This window comes from Platalea leucorodia, assembly GCF_965183815.1.
Source record: "Platalea leucorodia genome assembly, chromosome: 11".
NCBI classification, from domain to species: domain Eukaryota; kingdom Metazoa; phylum Chordata; class Aves; order Pelecaniformes; family Threskiornithidae; genus Platalea; species Platalea leucorodia.
The window spans coordinates 17461135-17488576 of NC_138833.1; the positions used below are offsets into that span (position 1 = coordinate 17461135).

General features: G+C 52.7%; 1 protein-coding gene across 1 annotated transcript in view; it reads right to left on the reverse strand.

Moving 5' to 3' along the window:
* Window positions 1-27442, reverse strand: part of PPP2R2B (protein phosphatase 2 regulatory subunit Bbeta) — a 105472-nt gene that overhangs the window by 19021 nt on the left and 59009 nt on the right. The window contains exons 2-4 of the mRNA XM_082323943.1: window positions 8542-8639; window positions 6902-7067; window positions 4389-4501 (exon numbers count right to left, since the gene is read on the reverse strand). Of these exons, the coding sequence (XP_082180069.1) occupies window positions 4389-4501; window positions 6902-7067; window positions 8542-8639 (377 nt within the window). The remainder of the gene's footprint in view (window positions 1-4388; window positions 4502-6901; window positions 7068-8541; window positions 8640-27442) is intronic.

The following is a 27442-nucleotide window of genomic DNA, read 5'->3' on the forward strand; positions in this document are numbered from 1 at the left end:
CAGCAGCCCCTCCTGAGAGCCCCGGACCAGAGCCCCCGCCAGCCCCGGCTGCTCTCCCCGCTGTAGGTGTAGCTCAGGAGCAGGGGACTCAGTGGAGTAAGAAATCCCAGCCTGACTTGAGAACGCACAGTGGCCTGACACAAGAACATCCTTCAGCAGCAGCCTCCACCCGGCACATCAGGGAGGCCGAAGGCCGTCCCTGTGGTACTTGGAGCTCAGGCGTTACGTGCCAAGGCAGTGCTGGCAGCACACCCTGCTGCTGCTTCTTCTCTTTAAACAATGTAAAGATCAGACCCTCTCCATAGCAAAGGAAGGCCCAGGAGCTGTCTCTCCCAGCTCATTCCCCTCATTTTGCCCATCAGAGGCACAGACAGCGTCTTGCCACACACAGCACCTGGGTGCCCGCAGCCTCCTCTTCCCGTGGCGGGGACGGTACCGGTGGGAGGCTGCACACCAGTGCTTCACTGCCGTCTGACTCATGCTGTGAGGGATCAAAGCAAACACGTTCTCTATTTAAAAAGATTTAAGCCCTGGATATTATTTGTGTTAATTATTTCCTGCACACATCCCACGGCATAGGTACGGCTGTACACCGAGCGGCACTCAGAGCTCACGGAGGCTGTTAAATGAGGCCGAAGGGCTGCAGCTATTAGACTGGGGGCTATCCAAATAAGCAGAGCTCTTTTAATGACAGCAAAAGCCTTACTTTACAGTCTGAGCAGAGTTAAATATTCCTTTTGCACTATGTGGGTTAGAAATTCCTCAGAGAACAATGCTCATCAAGTACATTTAAACCATTCCGACAAATGAGTAAGAGATGATTGCACCAAGGTGCTTTTAAAACCCTTTTTCGCTTGTCTGCGGTTGAAAATTAAACTGTGGATGGATGCGGCTTTACTCCAAAGCACGAGCATCACAGGACAATTAAACGTCAAAGGTACACCAAGCTGCAGCAAAATGGTTACAGCTATGTAAATATCTGTCTAAGTAAAATCATCAAAACATTAGATCAAACCAGGGCTGGCGGAAGATTCCTCAATCTTCCGTCCTCAGGGACAGCAGGCGTTGCACAGGCAGATACTAATAACTATAATACCGAGCACTTACATCGTGTTTTACCTCTTCCCGTTGCCGTAAAGCAGGAGCCGTACGTTCCCGCGGGGCTGCTCGCCCGAGAGCAGGGAATCACAGCGCCTTATCTCGTAGTGCAAGGGAAGACACCCAGGTAGCAAACTCCTCCACCCAAACGGCATCAAGCTGCTACCGGGAATAAATGGACTGAAAGTAAAATGAAGGCTGAAGTTTCGAGGCAGACAGTGGACTCCAATAAATAGTGTTCCAGTTCTCTGATTTTTCAGTATGACTTTCTACAGGCAAAAAAAAAAATCACAATTCCCTCCTTCCCTGACAAGCTCCAGTGACTGCTGCCGCCTCCATCCACCCCGGCAGTGCGGGGTGCTCCTGGGGTGAGCAGGGACGGGGCAGGTGGGTGCCCGGTGGGATGGGCTGGCTGCCCCCACCCCAAACACAGCCCCCGTACGCTGCGGGGCTGGCCCACATCCTCGGGAAATCGCCGGCACCGCACTGCCCAGGGCTGGACCCGGCACCGGCCACGCTGGCAGCATCTCTGCATCCCTGCCCCTCCTCGGGGATGCCCCGCCGGGCACCAGCAGTGATGGACGGGCTGGATGGTGTAACCTCAGGTTGAGTGCTTGCAAAAACACCTGGGTTGATTTTCATCTCTGCTTCAGCCCTGTCGTTGCCAATTCAAGCGCCAGGATGTGGTCAAACACAATCAGCTCACACCAACAATCAATAGCGAAGATAAGCACGACGATTATTTATTTATTTTCATAACCACATTGCCCGTGCGCCCCGCCGAGGTGTCATTACCCTCATCACAGGCTCCAATCAATCGACAGCCACTTCCCGCCGGCGCAGTGGGAGCAGCCAGGGGAGCGCAGAGGCAGGTCTGGGATGGGAGCCTGACCCACCAGCTCGGCACTCCTGCATCCACCCTGCGCCCACCCCCAAGCAAACACACACAGGCTGCTTGTTCTTCCCACCCCGGTGTCTGCAACACAGGTAAGAGAAGGAGAAGGAACAGCTAAAAGACTGTTAAGCCCCGGGGCACATACAGCACTGTAAAGCCAAGGCGAACAGTGCCACGGGGAGGGTGGCAGAGCCGGCACCACGTGCAGGAGACGACGCAGTGCCACACGGCCAGGGCCACCCGCCGTGCTCCTCGTGGCCTCCCCTCGCCCAGGGCCACCCGCCGTGCTCCTCGTGGCCTCCCCTCGCCCAGGGCCACCCGCCGTGTTCCTCGTGGCCTCCCCTCGCCCAGGCAAGGGGGAACCCACCAGCGGGCCTGGGCAGATGGGGTTGCAGCAGACGTCACTCTGCGCTCCCCATGCCTGCTAGCGCGGGTCTGACCAGCTGCTGGCCACTGCAGGTGAGACGGATGTCGTGACATCTACAGAGCTGATAGCCAGGTCAACCCAAAAGATAAAAATGCGTTTTCAAAAGGCTAAAAAGTTTCATTTCAAAATGTCAAAACTCAGTGTTCCCATAATTAAGTATTTTGCCTAAGAGGTTACACTGATGTTTTGGCAGTTTTAATACAGTTTGTGTTGGAAAAAAAAAGAAATACGCATCACATTTATCCTGGACTCTTGAGCTGCTTTACTTCCCCAAGAAATTCAATGTTCTTAAAGAATATGCTAGAAATAAAAATAAATCAATATTCAAAAATTGCTCCTTTGACAACGCTGCCCTTGCAGGTGCTGTTTTGCATGGTTTCCAGCAGTGTGTTAGCGTGTGCAGGAGGCCCCCGGGCACAGGACAGACACCGACACCGACAGCAGCAGAGCTCGGCACAGGCACCGAGACAGCAGACCAAGGCGAAACTGTGACCCGTGTTTTCTCGGTAAGCCCAGGGCTTTTCCAGGGCATTTAGCCAGAGAAGGAAGCACTAACTGGAGTAACAGCCCTTAGCACTGTCGTCTTTTTAAAACCTGCCTCCCAGCCCTGCAGAGGGTTGATAACCCCAGCTCCGACATCCAGATCCCGAGCAAACTCCTCCAATAGGCTGTCTAGGTAACGGCATATTAGGCTGGAAATGCCGCCTGAAACATGACAGCAGATACATATATACATGAAATAAAATGTTTTCTTGCTCAGTAAAGAAAAATGCCTGCCAGCCACCAGGAGCAACTCAGTACGGAGACGAGAATTAACTACCTGTCTGGGGTTCTCAATGGCTTCATCTGCAGTGGAACTGGAAGCCATAAAAGTGAGCCAAGGGTAATCACAGCAACATTTTTATATATATAAATATAAAACCCCCAAGTACTCAAAATGCAAATTCTGACAGGATGTTAATAAATTACAAGCTAGTCTGGTCTGATTAATGTCATGACAAAATTACTGCATACTTGGCATTTCGAGGCCTACGGGTTAAAGGAGTTATTGTCTGTCTCTGCTCTAATATCAAGCGGAGGGGAGCACAGCTTCTCCCCATTTGCAGAGGGGCACCCTGCTCACTGCTGGGAGAGGCCAAGGGACCTGCTCCCGCAGAAGGTGCCAGGCTGGAGCCCACGTGCTCGGGGGCTCCAAGCGCTGCCTGTACCCGCTGCCTGTACCCGCTGCCTGTACCCACTGCCAGAGCTGCCGGAGCTCCCCGGGGCACAGGGTGAGCTCTGATTGAATTAACAGGGCATACACTGCCGCGGGCCGGGGCTGGCTCTTTATATGCAAATTAAAGATCATAAACAGCTATCCCAGGGCAGCACTGGGGGAAGAGCAAATTTGCCAGCACTGCTGGCCAGGTGCGCTCCCAGGACAGACATGCTCCCGGGGTGTAGGGGCGGCTGCTTTAATGGGGTCTGTGCATCCATCCCCCTTGCAGTAAATGGAAAACGTAGCCTTAGGTGTTTACATTTGATTTGGGAGGACGGTTTCAATCTCCTTAGGCTGGGAGGAAAACTCATTTAGAGAAAGTACTTATGCTCCCGAAGCAGAAGTTGCGATTGCAAATGTACTAAGAAGGGAGAGGTCATTAACTGCCTCCTCGCCGGGACGGGCACGGAGGGCGCTGCAGCAGCAGCACCGTGGCACTGGGGCACCCGCCATGAGACGAAACACAGCGCTTTGCGGCACGCCTGCCCAGAGTCGGTGCAGCCTAGGCACCGCTCCGGCAGCAGCTCCCTCCTCCACTCCCATGCCCGCACACCAGCCAAAGCACCGGCCTCCGAGAAAAGGAGCAGCCCCCTGCCCTCCGACACTGACCTGCTGCATCACGAGGGCATTACCGGTAACACCGGCAGCAATTTTCATCCAAGACCCTGAAGAGAAAGGCTCCTTGGCAGCCTTGGTCTCCCTGCACTCACCCGTAGCATGGTGATCATGGAGGGGTCTCGGAGACGGCCATCCTCATCCTTGAGATTGTATCCCTCCGGTCTCTTGTCCCGCTCGCTGACCTTCCATAGCTTCACAGTCTTATCTGGGGGGAAGGAGAGAGGAGGGCGTTATGGCTGGCTGCTCCCCCAGCCGCCCGCTGACGGACCCGCCAAGGCCACGCCAGTTGGTTTAACAGGGAAAAGTCTGCTGCGTCCCCACCTGCAACTTGCCGAAAGTGGTTACAGGAGACGTACCTGTCACCGCAGCACTTTATCCCCAGAGCCCTAATTTTCCTGCTCCTGCCAGACAACTGCCGGTGTGTTTTATTCCAGATGTAATGAGATGGTTGAACAACAGAACAGAACTATTGGATTAATGGGGAAATAATAGGAGAAGTGATTTCCCAGGGCTCAGAGCCTCAGAGGTCATGCCCTGAATGCTGACGCTCGATATATCGAGTGACGGGGCTGAGTTACCCCCAGAGGAGGTGATGAGGTGCTGGCACCAGGACAGGGCAGTTCGGGCAGCGCAGGGAGGCTGAACCCGATGTCCCAGCAACGGGCCAGCACCACACGTGGCTGCTCTGCTCCTCCCCGCCGCTGATGCGCGTGTCGCGTGCTCGTGCACACACACGGACACCCCCGCCTTCCCCGCGCCTGCACACCCACTGGAAAGCCAGCCGAGAGCAGACTCCCACATAAGATTTTTTTCCTCCTAGCTCACACGGCAGTTATCCAGGGGCCACCGGTTACTTTTTGAGAGTAATTTCCAAATTAATTTAGCTTCTAGTAATTGAAAATGTGTTAAATACCAAGGATGCAGCAGCTCTCCTAATTCTGTCCCCGCTAGCTGCTCTATTTCTCCTCCTCTTTGACCCTCGTGCTGCGAACACCCCCGGCCATCCCTGCTGACCCCCACTGCCGAGGCGCTGCCTTCCGTGCCCCAGCCCCGCGCTGGCCCCTCCAGCCCCTTAGGAAACACGAAAGGAGGGACGGCGATGCCCGAGGGTGGCTCCAGCTGGGGGTCACCCTGCAGGTGTTGGGGTGCCAGGGAGGCAGCTGCAGCAGTGTCCGTGCCAGCAGCAAGGGCTGGGAGCTCTGCACAGCTTTAAAGCTCATCAGGCACAGGGTGCCACAAGGCAAATAATTTTGCTTCCAGTGGAGTTCGTGCAGAAATCCAGCACGCAATGAGTGGAGCAGAGCAATGGGCAATTCGAGGTTCCAGCAAGCTGGCTGGTACAACAGCACTGTGAAGGAGCGAAGCACGTGTGGAGGTAAGCCGCCCCTGAAAGCTCCCCGAAGGAGGGGAAATGGTGCCTGTAACTCACCCAAAAGTCACCCTGACCTTCCCCACCCAGGAACTGCCCAGAGCCCAGTATTTACCACCGACTGAAGGCAGCTCCGAATGCCACCCCCGCAGCTCCCCGACCCCTCCTGGCATCCCACCCACCCTGTGCCATGAAGCCACCAGGGGAAGGAGCCCCAGGAACATGTGGTTTTATCCTGAATAACGGTGTTTTCTTTCCTCTCTCCTGGCAGAGACTCTATCAGTAGTTTATCATCACTTCCACCAGGTTTCATACACAACCATATCATCCATCTTCATTTTCTCCTTTACACGGCAATTCCAATAGAGTGCCATTAATTTTGTTTTTATTAACCTGCTTTACTTCAGGGAGTTTCTATATATAATGTTAGTTTAACAGTAAGAACAAAAAGAAACAGCATAACACGGGAGTATTTCTAAAAGAATCATTTTGATAACCTGCTAGCATATGAAACACCATCCCAAACGGAAAGATAATATCCCTGTTAATCAAAAAACTATTTAAAAACTCAATTAACAGAACATTATGCTCTATAATTAATCTTCATTGCATTTCAATGATTCTCTCCCCAAATGAGTTTAATAAGTCTTTGAATTTTATTACAATGATCAATAGAGTCAATTCTATAATACAAAGTAAGTTGGTTACGGAAGATAATTAGACCCCTCCTTTTCCCCTGAAGTAATTAAGTCACATCCATCTTAAGGTTCCATTCATCCCAAGTAATATTCCTGGATCCTCCTGATATTTATCTGAACACAACATGGAACTGCTGAGCTGAACGCAGCTGCAAATTGAAACAAATCAGCTGCAGTTTTTCCTTAAAAAAAAAGTAAAAAAAAAAGAGTTCCCAAGATCAAAAAAAAAAAAAAAAAAAGGCGTCAGCAGGAGGAAAAGACTCCCTCCCTTGCAGAGTACGGATGCTGTGAAATAAGGACAAAACCTCATGCACGGGAACCAAGCTCTGCCAGACATGTCTGGCCAGGTTGCTGCTCCGCCATGACACCCATGTTACCCTGAAGGGAGTCGACATTTTTTTAACATGTATTTTTCCCCAAGAAACACTTTAGAGAAGGCCCTGTCTGGCTGTTGGGGCCCAGGGATCCGAGGTGGTAGGGACGGCAGTGATGGTGCTTGCCCGGCCAGTCCGGGCTGCCCGCGGCCGCGGCCACGTACCGTTGGTGGAGAGCAGGAAATAGGCTGCGTTTTGCTGCGGGAGCCATCGTATCTTATTGATCTTCTCCTCTATCTCCAAACTCTTCAGGTAATCGAACTCCGGCTCGTGGCTCTGGAAGGTGCTGTAGACATTGTACTCTCCCCTGCGATGGGGCTGGTTTTTGCTCTGCAGGAAGGGGAACACAGAGGAGTTTGAGGCACAGAGAGCGAGAGAACATTTTCTGTTGACTCTTTACTTCTCTAAGGTTTTTTAAGTGACGGTAAGTGCCTGGTCACAGTGATGCAGTGCAGGTCTTAAAGCCAAGGCATGGCCTCTCCTGCCGTGACGGCTCCCGCACGCTGGTGTGTTCGGCGGGAATGGAGCAGGAACGGCGCGGGAACGGAGCCCTCCACGCTGGCCATCCCTGGTGAACAGCTGGGACCGAGCACCAGCTCCTGCCGGGCGCTGAAACCAGCCCCAGAGGAGCTGCTGGCACCACACCACCAGCACAGGATAAGCAATGCTTGCCCCACAGGTGCACACATAAAAAGCAAGAATAAAGCACCCAAGAAAAGCAGACCATCTCTGCAGGAACCGACGCTGCGTGCCGTGGCTCAGGCTCATAAGGTATCACATCTCTGCAAATCCCACGTGGTGAACCACCCAGCACCAGGCTCTGAATGGGGCTGAGGTAATTAAATGAAAACCATCGTGGAGATGAACTTCCCGCACGCAAACGATGCGTTTGGGCTGGTGAAGCCCCACTTGTCCTCTGGAGCGCAGTCCAGCTCCAAAGTAGGACGTGAATGGAATACACCCAGTGTGATGTTAGGGAGCTTAAAGTTCAAGAAAAGCAATAGAATAATAAAATGAGAAAGAAATGAGAAATGAAATACTGCTAGAAAGGTTGATGAAGCATCTATGAGTGTAACCTTTAACCGATCGGTTCTCTCCAGCATATATAGAAATAATTTTGAGGCTGTAACTTTGAGAAAAATTTAAAACTGTCATCGGACCGTGACATTTTTCATGGCCAGGCCTGACTCATCCCTTCCACCTCCAGCAAACACACCCACAGGGGAGGATGGCTCCCTCCGGCTCACACTGTGCGATTCCACATGCGCCGTGCCGGACCAGCTAACCGGGACGGCTTCGGAAATGGCGGGGTGTCTCCTGGGTAGCGGGGGTCCGCACGGCGCCCGTGGCGAAGGCCGAGCACTGGCCATTCCTGCAGAGGGCTGGACAGACTGCAACCTCAAAAATAGTTTGTTAAAATCTCCTGGGGCAAAGTGTTTCAGAAGGGAAACATGACCGTTTCATCCGTCTATGCTTTCCAGACATTTTGACGGTGTGAGAGGGTTTTTGGGGGTGGTGTTAGCTATGAGACGGACACCCGCGGCACGCTCAAACGCGCCGGCCTGATCCAAGTTACACCCAGCTGCAGAGTTGCAACCAGAGCAAAAGGATGCAGGAAATGCAACGCGGTTTTGGAGGGTGGTTTATAAGATGAAATCTGGTCCTGCTTATGTTAATAGTCGCTTTTCAGTTTGGAGTCTGCCAGGAGAGACCTGAGGTTAGGAGTGACACATACAGATTAGGAAACAGCAGGAAGCTTCTCTTAAAAGGATAAAATGGGCATTTTGCATTCACTGGCACTTACCTCCTGCTCACGTTGAAATATTACAACACGGCCCCCCTTGTCCCCTGTTGCTAGTAATTCTCCAGTGTGGTTGAATTCTACTGTAGAGATGATGTCAGCTGGAAAGAAGAAGACAAAGACAATTTAAGTAACCGCAGATTGGCTTTCACAGACATCTAGAAAGCACCGTTCCGGGCTACACGCCTTGTCAGCACTTCATCCCCTGTGGGTTCTCCATAAATCTCCGTTTTTCTGTTGTCTATCATACAATGGCCACAGCATTTAAGAACTTTGCTGTCATGACCCAAGACCTGCTCGGCACGCCTGCCCCCTTGCCCCTGGCCTGTGCCCCAGTAGCCGAATTCAGGGGTATTTCCATCTCCACGCTGTGCCTGTGCTGAAGGCAGCCTGGGGACCGCTGCCGGCAGCGGGGTCACAGAGCTGGGCGGCATGGCACAGCACGGCATGGCACAGCACGGCACGGCACAGCATGGCACGGCATGCTCCCCTCGAACCCTGGGGAGCCGCCCCCACCGCTTCGGGTGATGCAGTCAGTTCCTGGGACCCAGGCAGGGCTCTGTGCTGCCCAGCGCCCCGCTGTCCTCGCCCCGGCAATGCCAACAGTGGCCGTGCAAGGGGCAGGCTTCGCTCCCACCTGGCTCTTTGGCTTCCTTGCTCCCCTCCAACACTTGGGGAGGTGGTTCTCCTTCACCCTTGGAGGAGAGGGAGCAGACGGGTGAGGACACCTTTGTATTCTTCTCCCGAACCCACCAGGCAGAGCAGCCCAGGTGACCACATCACCCGTGCCAGTTTTCTCTGCCCGTTGCTGAATCTTCCATCGTGTATCAAGGTAAATTAAAGTGACACCTTTCAGCCCTCCGTCACCCCAAAAGCCACCATGCTCGCACTGCTCCCCTGCCCCCCAAACCAAAGTGCCATCACCAGGAGGCAAAACCCCTGAGCAGGGACTGGTGCTTGGCTGCAGTAACAGGGAGAGGCGAGGAAACACTCACGGACCTGTAACTTGTAAACGCTTTAATCTGCAGTGTTTACCCTTGAGGCAAAACAAGCAGGAGAGCTGCTAATGATTGGATTTATTGGGCCTATTTTTAGAAGAATGTCAGAGGTTAATTCCACAGCAATTACTGCCCAACTGGTGTTCACCCACTGCCTGGAGTGCAGCTCTCCGCCAGCATGAAGCTGGGGAAGAACGAACGCAGCATCGGATACCCAGTGCTGGGTGCAAGATTGATTTTGCAATGAACGGTGCTTAGCTATGATAACAGCCAGCTCATTCCTGCCATGATGGCTGACAGGATTTGCATTTTTCCCTCTCATTTCTGCAGTCCACCAGTACTAACAGGGTTGCACAGCCCACGGCTGCAGCCTCCGCAGCTCTGGGAAGGGGCAGACCCCCTGTGCTGGCTGCAGCTGCAAACACCGGCTGCGCACGCAGGTCACCGGCGCCGCCTGGACTGCGGGCACTGGCACCCTCGGAGCCCTCTGAGCACCGCGATGATTTCTCTTGCTTATTAGCTCTGTCATGTGCCAGCAGAAAAAGCATCCGAACCACATGACTTGAATTGTCCCTTCTCCCTCCTATGATTTTTATCCCTCTCAGATACATACTAGAAAGTTATCACAGCAGATTAGAAAAGACAAGGAAGAAAAGGCCATCAGCCCAAATTCAGAGTCTGGCAGAGACTTCCACAGCTGCTGGGAATGCTTCTGACGGCCTGGCTTCCAGGACATCAGCCGAGATAGCACCCACCAAACGCACGCCCCGTGCCATGACATCTCCCAGACAAGGCATCTCGGAGGCCCTTCCACGGCCGCGGGCTCCCCCAAAACACCGCACCTCCGCCCCAGGACAGTGTCTCAGCCAAGCAAGTGACTCCAGGTGGGTTTGGGAGTCAGAACGGCCACCTGCAGCAGGCAGTCCCCAGGCAGCCACCCCATCCCGGCGGCGCAGGGCACTCACCAGCACACACCGCTGCTCACCGGCACACACCACCGCTCACCAGCATACTGCTACTCGCCGGTGCACACCGCTGCCCACCGCCGCACCGCTGCTCATGGGCACACACCGCTGCCTGCAGCAGCACCCCGACCTCAGGCACGCCCAATCAGGCAGATGGCTGCTGAGCCTCAGTTCACCCAGGCTTCGCCTCTTCTGCTGCCCATGTAGGTGGGTTGTGTCTTCTCAGCCATGCCAGTGGGGAACCAGCCCTCCAGCGCAGAGAAACCGGAGACACAAGACCATCCCCAATTTATTCACGCTGCCCACCGCTCTATGTCTTCAAGGGGACTTCCCCACTCGCTCTCTGGATCTCCTCTGTCCCTGATAGCGTGCACGGAGCCCACCACATCTGCTGAGCTGTGAAAATCCAGATGGCTGCAGGCAGGTGAGTGATGAACTCCAGGCTGCTCCTATTAATATTCGTGCATCTTCCCCATATTGCCCCACCTCTCCAGCATGAAGCACATTTGTACTGACACGCGAATGCATTCTGAAGTTCATCTTAATTCATTTACAACACTTGGTTGCTGTGAATAGATTTAGGGAGACAACTTCACCGCAGATGGATATGGCGCTGCAGAAGCAAAACCCAAGGGGCTAACAGTAACACCCCCGTCCTGCCGGGCCAGCGGAAAGCGGGGTGTGTGCCGGGGGCTGGACTGGCTGGCACTGAGCTGGAAAGCTCTAAGGCAAAGCACTTTATTCCCTCGCATGGAGCCCTTCTGCCTCAGACTGCCGCTGTGGGCAGCAGAGTCTGCCAGAAAGGTTTTAACCATCTGCTACTGACATTAATAAAAAGGCTGAAAAGCCATGCAGAAGGGCCAAGCTCTGCTCTTGCTTAGACAGGTGAAGAGCCAGGCTAACTGCGGCGGAGCTGACTGCAGCGCTGGGCACAGGCAGCGTCTGTTAGGGATTTCAGTCTTTTGGGGTTAAAGTCACTCAATGGATCTTGAACTTCTTCAGATCATCCATTCTTCCTCTCTTGGCTGGGTTTGAACTATTGCTTAAATATCGTTCCCAGTTAGCAACTGGGAAAACAGGTTGTGGAAGGTTTTCAGGGTTTTTTTTTTTCTGGTTTCCCTTAGGCAATGTAATCTACACATACTTCTGGGTTGCTTCTCTGTTCTTGCACGCTCTTTAAAACCTCTTTTAACAGATCGCCTCTCTGCCAGTAGGTTTACAATCCATTAATGCATCAGATAACGTGATGCACAGCCTCTGACCTCTAGATCACCATTTTGCATCCAACACAGATTGGAGGCAACCAGGCACCGTCTGGTGCACCCATGACTTCCCCGCGCTGTGTGCAAGGCGTGGGATTCCCTCCCATGCACGGCTCCTGAACTGAGCCATAATACACAGCTAGGTTACTCAGTTTTGGCAGAACAGAAAAGGAGATCAACAACCTGCTCCCACAGTACCGACACGTTTTTGATGCTGCTGTTAAACAAGCATCTACTATGAAAACCAAATCTCTCCTGTACCCACCCAGTTCTTTAACCTTGGATTTGCTCGATCGTTGGGCCAGAATAGCAAGGACCCACAAAGTCCCTTGCATGAGGGAAACCTTTGCAAAGCGCCCACACTGAAGAACCTCAGAAATTAAATTAGCAAAGCGTGAGTGAACAAAACATCCCCCTGATGTAGTTCTCTTTCCTACAACCACCATATTCAGCGAATGCCTCCCAAAGGGCAGGACAGGTATTTTTGAACACCCGTTAAAGGCTGGCAAAGAACACCTCAACAGGGCAAATCCCACCCATGCTGCTGCGAACCTGCTGCACTTGCTACAGCATTTAAGGATCCTGCAGAATCAGAAACCAATTTGCAATTTCAAGGAAAGGACGTTAGGTCTAAAAAACGTAAGAAAAAGCATATCCCTGAAAAGTTAAGCCAAAAGCCATCTCCCATTCTCACAGGTAATTGCATCCACAGCTGCAGACAGATGCCACAGCCAAAATCAAACATGCTCAAGCACTGAGATTCTTTGTATTTGGAAGCAAATCTGGCTCAGCGGCTTGAGCTAAGCCCCAGTTCAAGCAGAGGTTTTCATTCCCGTAGCGGGTGACCTCCACCCCGGTGAGCGTCGCTGCGATGTCGTCGGCCGAGCCTGGCCTCAGCGGAGGTGTCACACAGACAACGCGCCAGGGACGCACTGGGAACAGAAGCTGCAGCAGCAGCTGAGGAACCGCAGAGGCCGTGGCCAGGCCGTGTTAATGTGCACCTCACACTAAGCGGTATTTTTTCCTTCTAAAAATACTCGGTTGAAAATGTTTCTGTTTTGCGCTATTTAATCTTCTCCATCACAAGCTGCTGGTTTTAGGTCATTCACTTTCCAATGAATTAAAAATAACTTTCTGTGCTGCAGTGAGACATTTTTCAGACGGCACCTGCTACCTAATGCATCACCTTGGCAGCAGAGCTATCTGAAACACCGGGGCCGGGCACCATGAGGATCCTCCAGCCACCCTGGCGCCATCACCCGTATATTCTGCGCCTGCAGGGAAGGGGGATGCAGGTCCACAGAACCTCCCGGACCTCCTGGACTGACGGTTTGCTCATGCTCGCCATCAGGATTTCAGAGCCTGGCTAACAACACACTTTCATACCTTAAAACAACCTATCAATTAAAAAAAACCTCTTGTGAGCAGAAGTATTGAACCCAACCCAAAACCCACCACCGTCAACAGGAGCATCACCCCCAGGCACCCATGGGCTGGCCTCTGGCTCTCCTCCCCAACGTCTCTGGGTAGTAACAACAGTCTGGCATTGCGCAGGAAAACATCCCCCAGGGCTAAAATGGAGGAGGTTACAATTCAGGAGCACAGTGCAGCATCAGAACCTTTTCAAAGATGCCTCTTGACAAACTTGGGCCCCTCCAGCGCAGGCTGGTCGGTCACGGGCTGCTGCCTGCTCATCCCCACCCACCGCACTTGAGAGACATGACAGGGTGATTATTAATTAAAATTCACATGTATTCACGTTGAAACGATCAATAATTTATGCTCATTTCTCCTAAGGTTCCTATAGCAGTTTTGTGACAACAGAAAGGAAAAAAGGTCTCTCTTTTTTTGCTTTTTCATTTCCTTCATCACCTCCTACACGCTCAGTGCCCCGAATGCGGGAATTTAAAGAAAACAGTTTCCATGGAGACCCTCCCCTCCACCAGCACCCACCCGTCCTCCCTTCCCTCAGCATCAGTGCTCCTTCACGCTTTCAGGCTAAAAATATCGAAGACAGGATTTGATTTCCGCCGTAGCAATACAGTTTTATCAGAAAAATAGGAAATTTATAATACACACATACACCCCCCTCCCCCTCTCCCAGCGTGGAGGGAAGGCATGCTCTCTGTGAGGAATGGGAAAACGAATCCGTTATTAAAAAGAAAGAGGACAAAACCAGGGGAGCTGCAGGTGGTGCTGAGACCTGCATCCCCGGAGGTGCCTGACCCGGAGCAGGGAGCTGCTCGCGCTGCTGCCCCTCTCCTCTCGCCCACCAATGCAGGGGCCTGGGTGCCCCATCCCTGCTCCCAGCGCATCCCAGGCACCTCATCCCCGCTCCTGGAACATCCCAGGCACCTCGCCCCTGCTCCTGGCACATCCCGCCTGCCCCAGCATCAGCTCCACGCAGAAGGGCCCTGATACCGCCTGTCCTGGCGGGGAGGCCATGGGGACACCATGCGTGTCCCACCACACATGTGCCACCACACGTGCCAGGAGTGCGTGCTCCCGATTCGCATAGGATGACACCCATGGTCCAGCCTGTGAAGTCCAGGGCACAGCAGGACGGCCATTAGCCTGGGGGCAGGGGCATCCCTGGGCTCAAACCCGCAGGGCAGAGGGGTGTCACCCAGCCCCCCCGGGGCTCTGCCCGCCGCTGTGTGCCCCCACATCACGTCAGCCAGCGCGGCTCGTACAGGGCAAAGGCTCACACCCGTCACAAGCCGGGACAGCCCATGCCTCCCCTGACTGGCATCATTTTCCAGGGCCTGCCTTGCACAGAAGTGCTGAATTTTTGCCCTTTCTTCCAAAGTCAACCAGTTTCCAGCAGGGCAGAACAACTTCACCTAGGGTGGGACGGTGCAGCCCACTGCATGTTGCCAGATCGCATTGCAGGACTGATCCAACAGGCTAAAAGGGCTGTGAAGGAGTGCTCTGCATTGCTTTCACAGCGCAGCAAGCCAGAAAGAGGCTCAAAGTAGGGAAAGCCAGGGAAAAAATCCATCTGCAGGTAAGAATACCCTTTTCCAGCTGAGGTATGTGTGTTACAGCAACCTTTAACATCCAGAGCTTTACTGGACAACCCACAGATTTTAATTAGCTTTTCAGAAATGTACTTGCACTGTGCTTACAATGACTACAGAACGTGTTGGGTGACACGGCCAGGCAGGCTGGCGAGTACCGGCTGCGAGGTGCTGCCCGGCGTGGCGGCACGGGCACTCCCATGGCTGCCTGCGGGACCGAGCTGCTGCCCAGACCGGCTCCACTGCCGATGCCGGGAGGGATGTCGGCAGAGGCTCATTTCAAGGGCTTGCAGCGCGTCACTGACACTGGCCTCATGCTAACTGCCAGAAGGCATGCCGGAGCACTGTCAGCTTAAAGCAAGGGACGCGTGAGTCACTGCATGACAGCGTCTTCCCTGGTTGCCTCCGCTCCCATGCCTTCTGCACCCTCGAGAGTCACGCAGCCCTCCTGCGCACCATCTCCTCCATCTGCAGGGCAGGACCATGACATACGCACAAATATTTCTGCAAAGCTTCGCTCTCTGCAAGCCCCAGAGAAAACCCTTTAGAGGCAGGAAGAGCATTACTGTAAGCATGATTATGATAAACTGGCTACAGGGGGAAGATCACAAACAGCAAACTTTGTGTCTGAGGTCCACAAATGAGTCAGTCATACAGCTGCAAAATTAGCAGTTTCCAACCCAACAAGACCCAGAGCTGACAGCTCCACGCTCCTGTGCATGGTTTTACCCTAAAGCTCGTCTGTTCCTATAGATGTCTCATACAGCCTGCTCATTTGCTCCAGGCACCAGCATTGGAGAAGACGGTGCATTCTCCAAGTCCTGGTGCTCGGTCACCATTACTCAGCCCCTCACGCATAAAACGACCCTAGATTTTCACTCCCCCAAAACAAGTGACAAGTAGGTGCTCTTGCTGCTACTTCGTAGGACAGACACCAAGCAGGTGGAGCCCTACTGAAGTCAAGAGGATGAGTCTATGCATCTTCTATCTATGGAAGATGCATGAGAAGAGCATTATATAGCAATAATCAGGAGAGAAAAAGGCAGAAAATAAACCTGCAATATTTTCAATGATTTTTAGGACTGCTCTTCTTCCTGCCAAAACATTGACAAAAATACAACAAAACCCTCAAATTTTGACCAGCTCCCGTTCCAAGCAATTGACCCCTGCCTCCTCACTCCTTGGAAGTGGTCACAGCCGTGGTCCATCCCACAGGGACACTTAGGGGCAACCCAGAAGGGATTTGCCTCTAAACCAGCCGTGGCAATCTGGCTCCTTCCAGCCATGCAGAGCTTTGCTCTCATTTCTCTCTCTTTACTTTTTTATGTACCTACTGAAAACGCGACACTGGCCCTTCCCCAGGATGAAAACATCAGCTTTTCTTGGGGCAAGCCCTACCCCAGAGTGACCGAGAGGCTCCCCTCAGCCCCGACACCTGGGGCAGAGCAGAGGGGAACGCTTCAGCCCTCACAGCTCTGCTCTGGATCTCAGACCCGGTGGTCCCCAAGACCTGCACTTTTTCTATAATTGAGGGCAATCCACAAAAGCTGGGAGTCCAGGAAGGAAGAGTAACAAGGACCTGATCCTTGTTGCTTATTCCTGCATCTCCTTCCGCTCTGGCTGCTTTCCCAGTGGGACAGGTCTCTTTTGGGGTGGGTAGTGGGCAGACCCATGACCCAGCACCCACACACAGGCCCAGGAGTTGCGCAGATGAGACCATCAGGCCAATTCCATCCCTAATTCCTCAAGGGGGGAGCTCTGCCTTTCTTAGGTGGCTCCTGACCTCTGAACTACACCAGACTGTCCCCAGCTCGCTGGCGTGCTCCTGCCTGCTCAGCCCTGCCAGCCGGGTCCTGGCGCCGTGTGCCCCGGGACGGCTGCAGAGGGGACTCGTGACCGCAGCTCGGCTCCAGATGCCCCATTCTTTTTATTATTTGTATAAATCACTTGGCGGATGGCACCGCACACAAAGCCTCCAACTCTGCAGACGATAATAAATTGGGAAGGACCATAAATAACAGCAAACCAGGCTGCCAAATGAAGAAGGATTTAGATCATTCAAATCCCAGGCTATGAGTTGTCAAATCCAGTTTAATGCTGATAAGTGTGGGATAATAACTCACCACAAACACGTCTCTCCTCACCCCCCCAATTCAGTCCCTCAAACAGAGTAAGAGCAGAGGGGGATTTGCCGAGCGGATGGGGATGCTGTCCCTGACCAGGAACGTAACGAGCTGTTGCATGGTGATCCCCCCAGCCTGCTGCTCAGCTGCGATGGAGAAAGCAAATGGGATGCTGACAGATCCTGTTAACTGGAGAACAAAATCTACATCTGAAACCATTCAGGTGGATGAAGAAAGCACAAGGAGGTCATGAAAAATTAAAGGGCTTACGGAGGGAAATGAAAGACACAGCCATGTCTGGTAATGAGAGAGCCAGACCATGAGCCCACCCATGGGCCCTCTGCAGGGGTCTTGGTGTGGGCAAAGCACCATCTCTGCATCCCACCGCTCCGTGGCAGGAGGTGGACCCCGAGCTCAGAAAGGGGTTTCGAGGAGGACGCAAACCTTCGAGTTCCCACTGAATGATGCAGCACAATTCTCCGCCTCCCAAGGAGGACTCCTGCCTCTGAACCTCAGTGACAGCCTGCGGGTCTTATCTTGCTCAGGAAATGGTGGGACTCCTTGTATTTCACTGTTTAAAAGAGATCCTTTTGGTTTCCCTTTCTGGCTGCCTCTCTTAAAAAAAAAGAGAGCGAGCAGGGGTTTTTTTTTTAATAACTCTGAAACACACACGCTGTCAGCAATGAGGAATTCATGCTGCATGTTGGAGCTTTAAATGCAGACTTGCAGAGTTTTGATGGAGAGTTGTGAAAATACCAACGTGCAGGCTTGAACACTGCAAGGCATTTTAAAAGGAACCATGACCTGCTCTCACTTTTCTAAGTTCAGATTTACAAAAGAAAAAATCCAAACCAACCTACCAGCCAAACACCAGTCCCAAATGCAAACAGGCCAACCATGCCTTTCTGTCATGGGTGCCGACTGGCTGACAAATGGAGAATGCTTCTGGGGACAATCCTTACTGATCCGCACACAACGGGGACCTCTGCATCAGGAAGGCAGCTGAGGAGTCATCCTGGCTGCTTCAGGGACTTGGAAGCTTTACAGGTTCACCTCTTCTGGGGATGACCAGGGCACCTTGGAAACACTTCCCATGAAATGAAGCAGAGCAACCCAGCAGCTCCAAGAGCAGCACCGGCAGTGCCAGTCGCAGGAGCGGGACCCAGCCCCATGTCCCCCCAGCACAGCCAGCAGCCTGCGGCAGAACCAGAGCTCCCAGTCTCCACCCCAGAAGGGAGAGCAAAAAGCTCACCCAAAGACGTGGATGCAGCTTTCTTCCCTGCCTGTGAACAAGTGTTAGTGAGGAACCCAAATGAGGAGGACTTCAGGGCCCCTCGGCTACACAGAAGATGTGCTACAGAGGAAAGCCCAGGCAAGGCCTCGGAGCTGGAAGGGGACAGGGAAGCACCACCCGAGTCCCACTCGAATGGGCAAAGTGCGAATTGCCAGGTCACGCAGGGCTGAGCCCAGGCCATCAATCCTCCCCCAAACTGTGTGGTCCACGGCGGGGGGGAGCAGGCGGGAAGAGGACAGCAGAGGTTAAACTGGGATCTAATGGCATGCAAAATCACATGTGATTGATCTGCATTGATTTTTCCCTGCTGAGGTGAATGATAGCCTGGCAAACAGAAATCAATTCCACTGCATTAAGCCCAGTAAGGAGCTGGTATCATCAGCAAAACGCCCTGAATCACCATTGCTCACCGACACTGCAAAGCGCGGGACGGCATGGCATGGCACGGCACCTGCGCCTGCCTGAGCCCTCTGTCCCAGACGGGCCAGGGCTGTGGCAAAGGAGGGAAGCCAGGCTTTGCAGAAAAAAGCACCTCCAAACCCTGGGGAAAGCCCAGGCCTGCTCCTCTGCCCCATCACAAGTCCCGTTTTCTGCAGGGGTCAGGCTGGAGTCACAGCTCGCAGTCAGACCTCCCGGCAGCTTCGGGGAGGGCTGGACGTGCTGCCGAGCTCTGCCGCCTGGGCACAGCTTCTCGTCGGGACGATGCGATGCTGCAGAGCTAGCAGCAGCTGCTACTCTTCCCCAAAATGGAATAACTCTCCTAGATTTAAGTGCTAAAAATACTGGCACATTCAAAACTTCCCTGCCCTTGTTACAGCAAAGAATAATTTAGTGCTACCAACCTAGACGAAAGCAACTTCCATCTGGTAGCTCCCCCAGTGCATCTCCGCAGCATCCCCCACTGCAGCGCCTCTTTCAGAGTGCCTAAATGGAAGAATGTGGATTTGCTTCTCTCCCACCGTCCTCACAAGGTTTAATTCACTGTAACTGCTGGAAATGAGAGTTCAGGAGGAAATAATGTCATGGAAGTATTCAGCATGAAGGCGCACGGAGAGCAGCGGCTCTCGCGGTCCCAGGTGCCCGGATGCGCAGGGCAGCGCTCTGTCCCCGTCACATGGCAGCCGCGATCAAACGCTCCTCCAGAGTTGAATGCAATCAGCAGAAACCATGCAGCTTTGAAATCCGATGGGTCGGTTCGTTAACAGAATAATAAAATCGAAAAGAAAGCCAACAACAGCTTTCAGACAGAACCGTAACTTAGTACAGCGCTTGACAGAGATACTTCTTTTTCACCCTGACACATCTTGACTTCAGAGGGTCCCACTGCAGCTGATAACAGGCACATGCATCGAAGCAAAGGGTTGGAGCCTCCATCTCAAGGGAGCTCTGGGACCTCTCCCAGCGCGGAGCAGAAACGCACTCGCTCTCATCCTCCCTACCAAACATGAGACCCAGGAGATGTAAGGCTGCGGCCCCTCCTGCCCGGCCACACATCCAGGAGTGACAAATTGCACCTTCTGCCTTGCGGTAACAGACGGCTCCCCAAGAAGCACGGGGAGAGGAGGGAAGAGCTACGACTGAAAGATGAAGGTACGTCCTGGGGCTCAGCTGTCCCTTGCCCTCCCAGCCGTGCGGGGATGAGCAAGGAGCACGGCGGAGAGGGAAGAGAGGAGATGAAATGGAGAGGTGTAGGGGGATCAGTCTATGTGACAGCCTGGGCCAAACCTCCTATGCCTACCAGGATACTCGTGCCACAGGGGTACGAAAGACCTCCCATGCTCTGGGCAGGAACACCCAGACCCTGACAAGGCCAGGGAAAAACCTGTCCTGTGGGGAAGGACATGGCCCTCCGGCCGCCGAGGAGCCGCTCGCAGCTTTGGCGCTGCACCGGAGCAGGCTGCGGACGTTGCGCTGCAGCAGCCACGGGCCGTGTCCCGCAGGGTGTGCAGTGGTCATCGCTCTCAGGGCAGAAAAGCTTGCTTCAGAAAATGCGGGTGGTTTTAGATGGTAGCTATGGGCAAGAAGGAGAAAAGGCAGAGGCCAAGGGCTGAAGGCGGCAAGGCGAAGGCTGGTGTACACAGTGAAACCACCTGCGCTGGGCTCTTGCGTCCTCCTTCTCCCAGCCAGAAGCAAGTCCCTTCGTTAAGCAGACACACTCGCTGCAAGCAGATGAGGAGGCTGACAGAGCCAGGGAGTGAGACTGCGCCGGCTCCCCCGTCCCCGGCAGCGCCCGCGGAGGGGCAGCCTGGCCAGCCCCGAAACGCCTGCATGTGCCCTATGAACTCTCACTGGTCATGGATGCACACGTGCAATGCAAAACTCCTTTTTCGGTATTAAGATGCACAACTCATTAGCTCTTGGATTAATGACAATTTTTAATTGGTCAGGCTAGGAAAACCTTATAGAGCTGTTATACATTACACCTGTGATGGCGGAACAGCATGTTAATCAAGACAATTAGCGTGGGACCCAGAGAATCTCTCTACCAGCACAAATAATCCTTCTCACTTTGAGAGGAAAATTAACAGCTGCTTTATGGTGTCCCAGAGCACCTCGCTTTGCAGGAGACCTGGATCAGGCCCCCGCCAGCTGAGTGGGTGCTCCCTGGCCAGGATGGCACAGCCTCGGCTGCGGGGACCGGCTCCCACCCTCACGGAGACCCCCCGGCCAAGCAGCAGGACGGGCCATGCCCCACGCGAGTGCCCGCGGCCCCTCCGGGCACCTGGAAATAGCGAGAGCTGTTTCTGGGGCCCGCCCGCCTGGCACCAGGCTAGCACCATCGTCCTCCCAGATACGAAGTTAATACACGCGTAAGTAGGAGAGGAGGCTGCATCACCTGCTCATGGAAAGCAAACATGCACACAGCTCTATGTGTGATAGAAAAGATTTAAAGATGCCGCCTTAATAATCCTCATCATGGCGGGACAGACACACTGTAAGTATGCTTAAGATAATGACAAAACATGTTCTACAGAGTGCGGTAATTTCCAAGCAAACGAAACCTATCATGAGCTGTGCAATTACTAAAATCCATCATTTCCTGTATTAGTTTTCTTCGCTGTTCTTTTCTACATTATTCCTCTTGCATGCACACACACACGTAAGTACAGCCTTCCATTACATGCCGACATTTCTGCTGTTAAAGGGGATCAGAGGACCAGTGCCTGGGAAGCGACAGGGTCTGACGGCGGGCTGCCCGCACCCACTGCCGCTCCCCAGTGCCAGCACCTCCCTGCAGACCGTGCCTCTCCCCCCCAGCCCCTGCGCTCCCGGCTGGACACTGCGCCGGCTGCCTGCGGTGTGCTGCGGAGCAGGCTCATGCTGCCAGCAGCAGCCCCAGACAACTCATCCGACTGTACTCTGTGCCTTGGCTCGCTCCAAAACTTACATTGCCATCCTTTTGCCAAGAGACTTAGAGGCATACCAGGCAGAAAACCTCCTCAATATGGCTGATTTGGGCTTAGGAATAGTAACAGAAAATCCAAGTTCGCCTGCAAAAATATACTCTTAAAATAAATTAGACTTTGTAAAAAGCACCTGAGCATTGATCAAATCCTCCACTTCACCCTTGCCACGCTAACACCTTTAAAAACCCTAAGGATTTCTACGAACCTCGGGCTCTCTACCAGGTCTGCCACAAGACCGTCTGGGCACTTCTCATTCGTGCGCTTAAAGGAATAAGCAGCCCAAAAAGTGGCCTCGTTTCCAAATACCTTCCAAAAAGCTGTAGTTTCCAGTGACATCGCTACCTGAACAGCTGACATAGGAAACACAAATTCACAGATACTAACAATAACTAGCTTTTGTATTTAAAAGATCCTTATCCTCAGCAGGAATACAAAGACTGCTTTTCTAGCAAGATCCACATTGTGCTGACCACTCCAGCAACCGGCTCTGACTGTCAGGACATACGTGTATTCTCAAGACATTGCCTTGCAAGCCCAGGAATCCCTAATACATGCGTACCGCTGTTAAATCATTATTACAGCAAAAGGGTTGGTGTACAGACACCAAGATGAATGTTTTGCCAAAGCGCTCAGTGTGCCATGCATTCTGTCTTTCTGGTCATCTTGCTGAAGCCATCTGTTAGCTTATCAGCAAAACCTATTGATTTTTTTAAAATTTTAATTAGAAGTACCCAAATGTCAGCTAAGCAAGTAAAATTTGGAAGCAGCAAGCTTTCCTCTCATATATAGCAGCTGTTTTCAGCTTATGACCAAAATTTGTTATCATTTTGCACTGATGTCATTCTCTGTCTCTTTATCCCAGTTTGGAACAAGGACCTAGGCTGAACGCAGGCGGTACGACCCGCAGCGACTGCTACGGAGATCTCCTCCTGCAAGTGGAGTTTACAACAGGACGCTGATACCGAGCGCTCGATAACGAGCGCCACTGATGGCGACCTATTCCATGAAGGATCACAAAATACTCTACAAACATGGAGACTCATAGTAACAATTTTACCAGCAGGCAACCCCAGGCACGGGATTACTGAATGAGGTGCCTGAATCCCCTAAGTCGTACCCACCGCCTGGGCTACTCGGCTCAGAATTTCCCTCATCAGAGAATTTTTCTGTTTTCTCCTCCTTACCAGTTTTCTAGAAACCTGAGTAAAGTCAAGAGCCTGTAGCCAGGAGCGGGGCAGCTCACGTGAGGGCTCCCGCAGGGTCCTCCCTTGCCAGCTGAGGACTCTGCCTGCCTGCAGCTCCCCTCAAAGTCTGCCAGAACGGGGCTCCCCTGGCCATAAGGTCTGAAGACCTTTGGCCACTCAGCTCTTCTAGAGCTTCAAGCTCTACAGACAGTTTCTGTAATACTGTCACAGGCATCAGGCAGTGTGGTGCCGGACACGGCGCAGCCCTCGAGTGCATGCACAGGCACATTTCAGATCTCAAGACCCCCGCGTTACGCATTTACAGGACAGATATCACAACTGTTCACTTTCCAGCTCTGAGGTGAGATGCTTCACTGTCATCTCCTCTGAAGCTCCTGGGATCAGACATCATCCCACCAAAATACCACTGCTGGCCAGACACACACGCTTGCTTTTCAGCAGCGCTTCAGCTACGAACTGGAGATTGCAGCCCTCGCGGCCCACATCGAGTACGGCCCCAGGATACTCCCTCTCTAAAGCTGAAAAGCCGTAATGCAGGTGACACAGCTTAGAATATGCTTTAGAAAGCTAATACAGCAAACAACAAAACGGGAAAAGGATAGTCTATCGCAAGGAGGTACCTTGTGTAAATAGGGTGGACCCGCTGCAGAGTTTTCCTAAAGACACCTGAAAACGAGCATCTCTCGGGCTGGCTGCGTGTAGGGGCAGCTGGGGAGGCAGCGCAGAGGGAGAAACACCAGTGGATGAGCGGTGAGGCGCGGGTGGGCCCAGCGCGCACTGGGGAACGGGAGGAGGCAAACGGGGAACACAGCCAACGGGAAGATAAACACCTTCTGCACGGAGCAGCTGAGCCTCCTCAGCCATAATCTACCTTTAAAGAAAGCATACATGGAAGCCACAGCCTTCAGAGAGTGCTGATATTTGAAAGAATGTGCTTAATATCCCAATTCTATATTTAGGGGAAAGCAAACACACTAAAGCTATGTACAGACAGTCCCTGGCATTTGCTGCATAGATTTGAATTTAATCAGCTAAAGATGGCTTAATCCAACATCTGGGGCTATATCAAGTCAGAAGACATCACAAAAGGATTTCTTTCACGCTGGGCTCAAGCAGCTGCAGCCCAGCGGTGCCGGGTGATGCTACCCAAAATACAGGGCTGTACCTACTCCACAGGAGCTGCCCCATGTCCAGGCAATCAGGGCATTTCAATTTGACATCAGCCACCACAGTGCTCTGCCGAGAGCGTTTCTCCTGCACCTGTCCCAGTCAAGTCCCATCGCCTGTAGGTCCTCGTGCTCATCGTCCAGCCTGTGGTCCCCTCCCCAGGAGGCAGTGTGGCCTGCTGGCACCCACCATCACCCTCCCCAGTGCCTTCGGGGACCGGTGCTGCTCGTGGTCCTCCCCCCGGGATGCATCCCATTCCCGCAGGCGTGCAAAGGTGCGGCACCCGTGAGAGGCGGCCGGCATCGGGCTGCTCGGGCTCTGCCACCGCATGGGGCTCAAGGACGACGTCCACCATGGCTCCACGCTCCTGAGGGCACAAACATCTCACAAAGCAGTGCAAAAACCCACATTAACCCAGGAAAAGCCTGACAGACCCCCTGCACGGCGCCGGTCCACAACACGCGTTTTGTGTGCTAGGTTTGAAACTCATCATGAACTAGATTTTTTGCCTACTTTAACACTTCTTCCAGTGGAAGCTGGATGTCTGTGCCATCACTTCTAATCTGCCCCTGGAAGAGCTTGTCTCAAGACATTTTCCATTCAGTATTTTAATTAAACTTACTTTCTTTCAATTTAGTGTTAGGTTCATTAAGTGATGTTCTGAGCCACTGAAATGAATTGCTTAAAAGTAATTTGTGCAGTAGCTGAAGGAGGAGATTATAGCTATAAATGAGTCCATCTTTTGAACTTGGCATTTTTTGCTGGTCTCAGTTCGCGGTGCGTGTATATATGTTTCTGTACTTAGCAGCATTCAGCATCATTTGATGTAATGGTTCAGAAAATGTACCAGGCACCGGCCTCTGCAGAGTGCTGCCCAATTTCAACGCGAAGCAGGCAGCAGCCGACTGAACGAGGAACCTGCCTTCGTGGTGCTCACCGGCCCCAGCACCGCACGGCAAAACCTGAAGGTGCACTGGCTGCGGAGCAGAAAGCGCCCCGGCGTTGTGTGTGCTGCCTTCACCCTGGAAACAGCCTGTGATCTGTCTGAGGCAGAAAGCATTCTGTCTCTTGCTGGTAAGTAACTGAGAGTCAAAAATACTTGGTTTATAAATTGCAAGTGTAAATAACAAATATTTCTTTTTGAAACCGATCAGGAATTTCCCACACACATCTGGTTGTACTGCTCTTCTCCTGACTTAGACAAGGATCTAATACAGTGCTGGAATACCTCCTCCTGTCTGCCCAAAAAAGAAATAACCTTGCTTACTTCCCTGAGTGATAAATCACTACTCAATCTATATCTGAAATGGAGAGGTCATAGTCATGCTATTTTTAGGATCTGCTAGGTTGTGATAACAAGAATTAATCTTTAACATGGGAGAACTAAGATCTTTAAGCTTAAAGATATGCCCAGTTGGATCCTAGCTAGGCTGCTAATCATCACCATCATCTGCAAGAAATATATATAGCAGAACACTGAAGGACCCTTCAATAATACAAGACAAGAGGTACCTGCTGATCACTCTCTGGCAAAGCCTTTTCATTAGCACAAACCAGTCTGTTAATTTTTACTGAGTTAAGTGTGCAAGCGACCAGGATTTCAGAGAGCTGAAAGAGTAAAGATCCTTTGGAGCAGTTTGGAGACCTCAGAAAGTTCCCCTGCCTTTCTGCTGACGTGCATCACGAGAACTGATCTCAGTTTATGGTCAGGGTAGGTGCTGCGTGAACGGTATCGCCCCTGCGCGGGGACCTGAACTCCCACCGTCCTTGGTGGCTGAGCTCCTACCCCAGGAGACTGTCCCCAAAGCACCCGACCGACCCATTGGCTCGATGTGCCTTTGAGGATGTCCCAACACGAACGTGCTTGTGTCCATTCTCCAGGTGACCAGTTCAGACCAACTCCTCCACCCAGAGTAAACAGGCTGCAAGGCATCTCGCCATGCCGGCACCCCAGCCCACTGGTCTGTCCACCGCCAGCCTGGGGTAGCCATGTTGCCGTGTTTGCATGCCAGCAAATTCAACTGCAGTCCCCTTGCTTTTCATGTTTAATTAATCATTCTACCATGGATTGTGTCTTCTTGGAAGGAAAATTTATTTGGATTTATTTTAATCTACCTTTAGTGGAAACAAGCAGACAAACCTTGCTTGTTATCAGGGAATAAACTCTGGGATGTAATACGCTTCCAAATGGAAGCACAGACATTCATTAGATCAAATGAAAACCCTCTCCCAGTCAGATGGGATTTAATTAAGTTGATTCTGACAGGGAATTAAAGGTCTTTGCTGGGAGCTCCGTTTCTGGTGTCGTGGCTGTATCACTGAAGCTAAACATAGTGCTTCCCGAGGCAGTATTAGTACAAAATATTTTGGACAAAATTGTTAGACTGAGATAATCTTGACATTGTCCATCCGCCACAGTGCAGGAAGCACAGTCGCAGCTGAACCTGGTTGTTCCTAGTGAGGTCTTATCGTTAACACAGTAACACGGCAAAATTAGAGTGCATGGAAACTGATTTGTTTACTCTAAAACTAGCAACAAATGCAGAGACAAATACAGAAAATGATCCTGCAAGATGATAGGGCTGAGCAGTGGCAGAAAGCTATTGCTTGTCTAGACGTGGTGACTGCTATTTCAGAAGATCCATGTGCAATCAAACAGCAACACCAATGAGCTTTTACTAAAACATCCCATGCTCAGGTCCACCAATTTTCTATCAAACTATGAGTAATTCTGCTTAAACAGATTGCCTGCCTGGTCTTGCCATGCGGGTCCATGGGGAACGGGGGCTCTCGGCTCAGCAGCTCCCAGGAGGCCACGGACGAGGCACTGGGCTGAGGGCATGGCCATCACAGGAAAGCACCGGAGCCGACAGCTCCAGCCGAGGCCGAAGCCGACTGAAGCCAGTCCAGGGAATGGGCCCATCCTGCCCCAGCGAGAGAGCACCACCTTGGCAGAGGGACACGGTGGCCTGCAGGAGCCAGGATGGGTGGGACTGGGGTGTCGGCACCAGCCAGAAGATGGGGGAAATCCCCCCAAACATCATATATCAGCCCCATGCCAGGCGTGGGGGGCCCCTCCCGACTCTCGGCTGACTCCCTCCCAAATTGCTCTGTGGGGACCCCACTACATGGCAGAAACCCCCCTCCTCCACCATTTACGGGCTGCACCATGGGGCCAGGGCCGGCAGTGCTGCTGGGCGCCTCTCCGCCGTGGGCAGCAGCCTCATCCACCATCACCTCCCTCACCCACCCCCCTTCACCCCCACTGCTGCAGCCCAGCGTCGGGGCAGATCACAGCGGCTCCCCCCTGGGTAAGCACCGGTTACTGCTGCCCGACGTGCTGCTCAGGTCTGCAGGGTCACACCGGTGGCGTTCAGGCGTGCAGAAGATAAGATTTAATTATCAATTTTCAGGGAGGCCAGAGCCTATTACGAGTGCATCCCTTGCTGTTCCCCACGGTGAC